The 7839-nt window shown below is 52.9% G+C and overlaps 1 protein-coding gene and 1 pseudogene across 1 annotated transcript; one reads left to right on the top strand and one right to left on the bottom strand.

Moving 5' to 3' along the window:
• The first annotated feature begins 2910 nt into the window (after nt 1–2910).
• LOC110344854 (fructose-bisphosphate aldolase A pseudogene) lies at nt 2911–5857 on the top strand (annotated as a pseudogene).
• A 672-nt stretch (nt 5858–6529) lies between these two features.
• LOC101713539 (KH homology domain-containing protein 1-like) lies at nt 6530–7697 on the bottom strand. The gene has a single exon (XM_087202214.1). The coding sequence runs from the start codon at nt 6926–6928 to the stop codon at nt 6530–6532; it is 399 nt and encodes a 132-aa protein (XP_087058340.1). The 5' UTR covers nt 6929–7697.
• Nucleotides 7698–7839: the final 142 nt, after the last annotated feature.

Raw genomic sequence — 7839 nt, 5'->3', positions numbered from 1 at the left:
CTGTTGAGATAAAATAAGTGGCTCTGAGGTAGTTTCCGACAAATGGGACAAATGGTTCTTGGTCTACAACAGTGCAAACATACTTCGTGGCAAATTCTGAGTTAGATGCTCTTGGGAAAAACAAACTCCTATTGGGTGGCTTGCTAGCCTGGGGCAGAGTGTACACACGACATCAGGAAAACACCGGAATCCAGAGTGCCTGACCTTGGGGAAGCAGCCCAGCTCCAAGAGAGCCGGTTTTTATAAAAAGAAAAAGGAAAGGCAGACCTTTTCTACAAATCATAATTTTTAAGTCTTGATTGGCAGCTAAGTGAGTCTCTAGCGTATCACAGGGCTCTGGCGGTGACAGCTGGGTGCGTGGCAGCACCGCAGTAGGCCTGGCAGAAGTGTGTTTGTCTCCTCCCATTTGAGTCCTCATCAGGCTTTATGGTCCATCAGCTATGATCCAGTTTCACGTAACAGTTTGTGACAGGTGACCTTTTTTTTACTTTATTATATATTAGAGGAAAAAACCGTGGTCCAACTTTATTCATTCAACTTTAGCCAGCAAGTCTTTTTAATTTTTGAATAACAAAATTCACTGATCATTTGCACGCATTTAAATAGTGTTAAGGCCAGGAGTTTTTGGGGTTTTTGTTTTGTTTTGGGGGGGTGGTTTTTTTGAGACAGGGTCTCGCTATGTAGTTCAGGCTGGCCTTGAACTCACATCCTCCTGCCTTAGCCTCCCAAGTGCTAGGATCACAGGCATGTGCCACCATGCCCAGCCCAAGGCCAGTGATTTCCTGATCAAACATTTCAAACATGAATTCTACAACTGTAAAAGCTACTGCAGTTCATGAGGAAAGCTCTCTTATCAAATAGTTTCTTAAATAGCACCAGCACACATGCATTGGACCCTTAGCTGTTGTGCTAGATACTTTATTTTAGCATAACTTTTTTTTTCTTGGTAGTGTTGGAGATTGAACCCAGGGTGGCTGTACCACTGAGCTATCCCCAGCCATTTTTATTTTTTGAGACAGCCTCTGAGTTGCCCAGGCTGGCCTCAAAATCACAGGCCTCCTGCCTCAACCGTCCGTGTAGCTGGGACTGTGGGTGCAATATGGCACTCAGCTCTGCTCTAACATGCTCACTTCTGCAGCGGAGGAGGGCCTAGCTGCAGTGACTTTCTGTTCCACATTAACAGAGCAGCTCACGAATGATGCAGGAGCCTGCTTTAATTTGGCACACGACCGTCAGGGTCAGTGCGGAAGCTTGCCTTGTGGCCATGACTCGGGCGGTGGCAGTGGACTCCTGGACCAATTCGACACCCACCCAACCAGGGGAAGAGGGCACAGATAAGGAGAGGGAGAGTCCATCATTCCCAGATAGCGGGGCATTGTGTAAACGGGAACATACAAACAGCACCATGTGGCCCGGCCTAAGTGGTGTCACATCAGACAACACTTGACTAGGAAACAATTTTAGGTAAAGTAATTCCTGTCACAAACCCAACTGTGTACACGGTGCAGACACCCTTTCTGCTTGCCCGGTGAGTGCCTGTGCCCGGGAGGTGGATGACTGCCAGAGCCACACGGGGGTGGGCACCCGTCCAGGCTTGGGGCTCCAGAAACCGAACAGGGTTTGTTGGCCCTTTCCTTTCATGCCCACGGTTACTCCATCCTCTGCCAAGTTCAAGGCTTCCTGGCCTCTGGTGAGTCACAAGCGGACCCAAAGCGACCTCCTCCCTCCGCCATCCTCCCTCCTCCATGCCTGCAGCTAAGCGCAGACAGCAGAACTTTGCAGCCAACTCCAGGGCTCCACAAAGAAGAATCCCTGAAGCCAGGCCCTATGGGGCACACCTGTGTCCCAACTACTGGCACCTAAGGCAGAAGGGTCTCAGGTTCAAGGCCAGCTGTGAAACTTGGTGAGACCCCATCTCAAAATGAAGAGGGCTGGGGATATAGCTACACAGGAGGCCCTGGGGCTTCAGTCCCCACTGCTGAAAAAGCAAAACTGAACCAAAGACCCCAGTCCTCACTGCGTGTCGCAGACATAGTACAACCTGCCAGTGAACCGGTCCTGCCTGCCCAGTTCTGACTCAGCCGAAAGCCCCCAGAGAGCTCAGTAACCAGGCTCGGGAGAGCTAGTGGCAGAGGAACATTTCAGGGAAAAAGAAAGTGATATTCAGCCTGTGCATGGTGAGATGGCAAGCAGCCAAGGCTGATGTGGAGGATTAGTGGGTGGTGAACTCAGAGAAACAGCAGGTGACCAAGTTGTAGTCTTAAGAGGCTAAAGTGTGTCAGCCTTAAGTCTGAACTTTAGGGTGCCGTATACAAAATGGTACTTCTGCTGGGGATCTAGCTCAGTGGCACCTTGCCTGCCTTGTAAGTACAAGGTCCCGAGTTCGATCCCTAGTACAAAAAACTTACAAACAAAATGGTATTTCAGGATTACTTGGGGAAGAGCCGGTGTGGTGGTGCACCTTGCAATCCCAGCCCTGGGGAAGCTGAGGCAGAAGGACCACCGAGAGTTCAAGGGCACCCTGAACTGCATAGAGAGACCCTGTCTCAAAAAACCAAAGACAAACAAAAAGAATGAATTTGTTCAGTAAATATTGTGTGCACTCTGTGGATGATGAAAATGAGGAAGCACAGTGGCAAGGTCACACATATATGGCCCAGGCCAAATCCTAAGTCAGTAAATTACAAGGCGCTCTCGTAAAACAGACAGTTTAGCAGCTGGGGATGTGGGTCAGTGGCAGAGCACTTGCCTACGATGTATGATACCTCTAGGTTTAATCCCCAGCTCCAGAAAAAAAAATGTTTAATAAATTTATCATTTATATAGTCAGCAAAAGGAATAAGCCAGAGGCACCAGGTCCCCACACCAAAAAGCACACCTCTGAAACGAAGGGGGCCTGCTGACTGCAGCATGACTGGGACCCCATGTCTGAGGGGAGGTGGCCCTGGGCAGGACATCCTCACCTCCACTGAGCCCCAGGAGATGAAAATCTCTCGGGACAGCCCAGAGGGCAGCAAGCACAGGACGCTGCAGCAGCTCCCAGGCCTGCCCACCTCCCACAGCCAAAGATCACAGGGCATCCTGCCAGGACTCACACAAGGTACTGTGCAGAGTCACCCTGAAGCCACCATGCCGCTGTCCCCCACCCAGGGGAGCCAGGCTCTGAGGAACAGCAGAGGGGAGTGGTTGTAGACACAGGACTGTGAAGCAACTCTGGGACACGCAGGTAGAAGTGACAGCGCTGGGTGGCACCAAGGGTAGATTGCGATATTTGCAGAGCAGGTGCTAGGACTGGGTGCACCAGTGCCACAGTCCAGGGTCCTGAGTTCAGGTCCTGGCTGTGTGACTAAGTGTGTGCTGTGGTCACCTCACTATAGCTGCGTGACACATTACCTGAAAACTTAGGAGTGAAAATAACATTCATTATGCACACCCATATTTATACCAGCACAATTCATAATAGCTAAATCTTAGCAGTACCCTGTATGTCCATCAACAGATGAATGCATAAAGAAAATTGGTATCATATGGAGTACTACTCTCCCATAAAGAAGAATAGGCAAGTCATTTGTAGGAAAATGATGGCCCTTAGAACCACTTTTTGTTTTTGTTTTTGTTTCAGAGAGAGTATCTCTGTAGCCCAGGCTGCCCTCGAACTCATGACAATCCTCCTGCCTCAGCCTCCCAAGTGCTGGAATTACTGGCATGCACCTGCACAGCCAGGTTGAGACCATAATGTTAATTGAAATAATTGAGAGGGGAATGGGATAAAAAATTAATTAATTAATTAATTTTTAAAAAGAATGAAATCAGACACACAAGCTTAGATATTGCATAGTTTCGGGCCGGGGATTTAGCTCAGTGGTTCCAGCGCTTGCCTTGCAAGCTCAAGGTCCCGAGTTCGATCCCCGGTACCCACAAAAAAAAGGAGTTATAATATCTCGTATTCATACCAACTCCACATGAGGGATGTAAACGTTGTTCACCACAAACATGTACCAATAGAAATAAAAATGTAATTAAAACAAAGATAAATAACATAGGGTTGGTTTTGTTCATGAGTCTGAGATCTGGGCATTGCATTTTTCAGATGGAAGGAGGATCAGCAGGAGGCCGCCACTTCCTGCCAGCCCTTGACAATGCAAGGCAGCTTCCTCCCCAGGCCGAAGCCCTATCTCTGGGTGCACGGTGCCACTTCTGCCATATCTGCTCACCAAGCCAGTGACAAAGGCTGCCCAGCCTGGAGCCTCTTAGCTGGGTGTGGCCAGGTTCTAGAAGTGCATGTAGGTACAGCAATTGTGTTCTGGTCAGGTTGGTGCTGGGATCACAGGCCTACATCTTGAGCCTGTTTCCTCATCTATAAAACGGGGCAACAGGGCCGGGGATTTAGCTCAATGGTTTCACCGCCTGCTACACAAGCGCAAGGACCCGAGTTCGATTCCCGGTACCAAAAAAAACAAAAAAAAATGGGCCAACAGACCCTACCTCACGGAGGACACACTCGGCTAACACTCTTCAGTCTACAGGTTCCCTGACACACTTCCCATCAAAGGCACATCTAGTCGGACACAGCAGAGCATGCCTGCAAGTCCAGCTACTCAGGAGGCTGAGACAGGATGACCCAGAGTTTAACCCCAACCTGGGACACATAGCAAGACCCTGCCTCTAAAAGTTTTGGAAAAAGAAGCCAAGTGTGGAAGCATTCACTTGTCATCCCAGCACTCGGGGAGGCTGAGGCAGGAGGATCGCTGTGTGTTCTAAGGACACCCTGGGCCACACAGTGAGTTCAAGGTCAGCTGTTGACAGCTGAGGACCTCATGAATCCCTGCATTGGGGGTGTCGTCCCCTTCATGAGCTCTAGCAGAAGGAGGATGACAGATGTCCTCTCCCCCAAGTCATCAGATCCAAGGGTGGTGTCATGGGCATCAAGTGGCGCTGTGTGCAAAAGACTGGAGAACACAGCCCCTCACCCCTTGCCATCAGGGAAAACATCAGCATTCTAGCCCATTATGTCAGCATCTGCTGGCAGAATGGCACTCTGCCCATTGTGGAGCCTGAGACTCCCCCTGGGGGGACCATGACCTGAAGTGCTGTATGTTGTGATAGCCAACCTGACTCCATCTTGAGCCTCACGCCATTTTGTACCCGTGCTTCAGTGAATGAACAAAGCACCCCAAACCCGCACATGCTGTTTGGAAGTAAACCTGCTGCAGTTGCAGGATGTTTTGCAGCTCACCTAGTGTGTGACACTTCCTCATGCCCCACCCCCCACCCCCACTGACCCGGCAGGGTTCTGCTTCTGTAAGATTCCGCTTGCTCTCCCCTGAGCCCTCCCCAACTGAAAGCATGATTTGAAAGGAGAAATCAAACCGTTTTCCATTGCCCAGAGAACTTTCAGGGCGCTACCCCCTGCCCCTCAGCCACGGACTACAATAAAGGGCTGGAACCTGGCAGAGTGTGGTGCATCTCCACTGCTCTAACTCACTCATCCATAACAATGTAATCTAAAGTTCTGGCTGCTGTGCACAAGGGTCCGGGTGACCACATCTACCGGGAAGGTGCATCCCTGAAGCCCAAATGGTCACCCCAGGCCATGCCTGCACCCCGAGTGTGCATGGAGATTGCCATGGCAACTGTACAGCACTGTGTCCCTGAACCATGGCCCTGAGCTTCTCCTACATGGGGTCCTGCCGGCTTCTGCACTAATGGCCTGGGGTGGGGAGAAGCAGAAGGCTGAGCGGGAGGCATATACCAAGCCAGCCCTGGCCAACAGCCCTGCCTGTCAAGGAAAGTGCACCCTAAGTGGTCAGGTGGGGCTGCAGCCTGCAACTCCCTCATTTCTAACCGTGCCTACTAAGCTGAGGTGTTCTGAGGCCGCCCCAAATTCTGCAGGCCCCCACAGCCGGCACCCTTGAAGGGGGGCCTCATGGGGGCTCCTAGCTTCCCAGCACTCTGGCCTCCCTCGTGACTTGGGTGTGTGTGTGTGTAACTCCACCACTCCTTCCAGCCCGCTGCCAACACACAACTTTTAAGGGGGGGAGGAATAAATTTTATTTTGATTAATACATGATGCAATACATAACGATTACATTTATCATGAGGCCTTGGTACACGTACATGACATCTTCATTATAGTCACCACCCTCTCCCCCTCCACAATCCCCTCCCGTTGAACACTTTTTCAGTTTTGGGGACAAAGTCTCCTGTGTACCCCAGGCCAGTCTCCAACTTGCTGTACTGCCCAGGCTGACTCCACAGCTCTCAGGCTTCAGTAAGGGGCTGGCGTGGTGTCATCGGGGGTCAGGGCAGCAGAGCAGTTCTCCTGCCGTGGGACTTCTCGCCCCAGACGCAGGCCTGGAGCTGTCCACACAGGAGGAGCTGGGATCCACGCCCAGTAAGCTTCTCCCAGCTTGGCCTCTGGGGATTCACTCGGGCCCTGGTCCTGGGTGCAGTGAGCTCCAGAAGAAGCCAGAGCAGCTGAGCCACAGGACCAGGAGGACCCGAGGCACCTGCAGGACCACAGCCGCACTCAGGCTGCCGGGGACATGTTCCCCACCTGATGCTGCTCCCGGCCGGCGGCGGCCAGCTCGGCCCAGCTCAGCGGGCGGCTGCGCACGAGCTGCAGCATCGCGTGGCCTCGGGCCTGGCCGCCCGGCTCCCCGCTGCCCAGGCTGCACAGCAGCTCCCACAGCCAGCGCTGCGCCCCCGGGGGCCCCACCACCGTGACGCGCGTCTGGCCCGCCGCCGTGGCCCAGGCCTCCAGCTGGATCAGAGTGTGGCTGTGCTCCTCGATGCGCCGAAGGTCGCTGTCCTCGCGGCCGAACACGAGCTCCTCCTGCTCCGCGTCCACGTAGAAGACCAGCGGGGCCTGGAAGTGCTCGGCCACCGTCCACCAGGCGCGCCCGCCGCCGCCAGCGCCGCTCTCCATGGCCCCTGGAACTGCACACAGCCAAGGTGGGGACGGACAGCACGGGCAGTGAGACAGGGCCGGGCCCTCCAGGGAGTGAGCGGGTGCAGGGGATGAGAACACACAGCTGTGCCCGGGGACGCATCTGTCCGAGGCCGGGCCTTAGATAAAGAGCAGTGCCAGGCCTGCGGCCTCCCCAGGGGATAAGCAGGGATGGAAGATTCGACTGTACCTGGTACCACCCGGTCCAAGAGTCTAGCTGGACATCAGTCACCCCGGTGGGAGACAGGGACCTCCCGATCCATCCCTTCCTACAGGTCCTTCTGATTGCCACGCACACTTGCTACTGACCTGCTTCCCCACTGGATCAGTGTTACCTGCGCAGCACACTCGTGATCTTATTGCCCGATCATAGTTTGGGTCCACGTTGTACCCACCTGTCGACTTCGTACTCACCTCTTGATTTCGCTCTGTGAAGCTTGCTTTGAGAAGTGGGCTTGTTTGCAACCCACTTTCTGGTCCCCTCCTGTCTCTCAGAAGTTCTCTCTCTCGCTCAAAATCTCCCTCCTGTGAACCTCCTCGATTCTGGGTCCCAGGAACTCGGCGTATCCGATATCTACGGGTGGGGAGTTACATTCATTTCCCCTCTATCACCAGGGCTGGGGGGAACAGCCTAGAGCTCTGGATCCTCCTGCTTCAGCCTCCGGAGTGCTAGCACGCACCACCACTGCCTCAGCTCCTTTTTAAATGTTGAGACTGCTGGGTGTGGTGGCTCACGCCCGTAATCCCAGCACTTGGGAGGCTGAGGGAGGATGATCATTATGTTTTGGGGCCATCTGGGCTACTTATTGTATTCAGGGCGAGTCTAAACTACAAGGCAGGACTCTGTCTCAAATAAATAAATAAAGAAGTTCTCCCTAATCTGCTAAATT

This window comes from Heterocephalus glaber, unplaced genomic scaffold (genome assembly GCF_053883595.1).
Source record: "Heterocephalus glaber isolate CG9 unplaced genomic scaffold, H.glaber_assembly_v1.0 deba00001773, whole genome shotgun sequence".
Lineage (NCBI taxonomy): Eukaryota > Metazoa > Chordata > Mammalia > Rodentia > Bathyergidae > Heterocephalus > Heterocephalus glaber.
The sequence above is the reverse complement of the archived record's forward strand: the minus strand, read 5'-3'. Positions and strand labels throughout refer to the sequence as shown.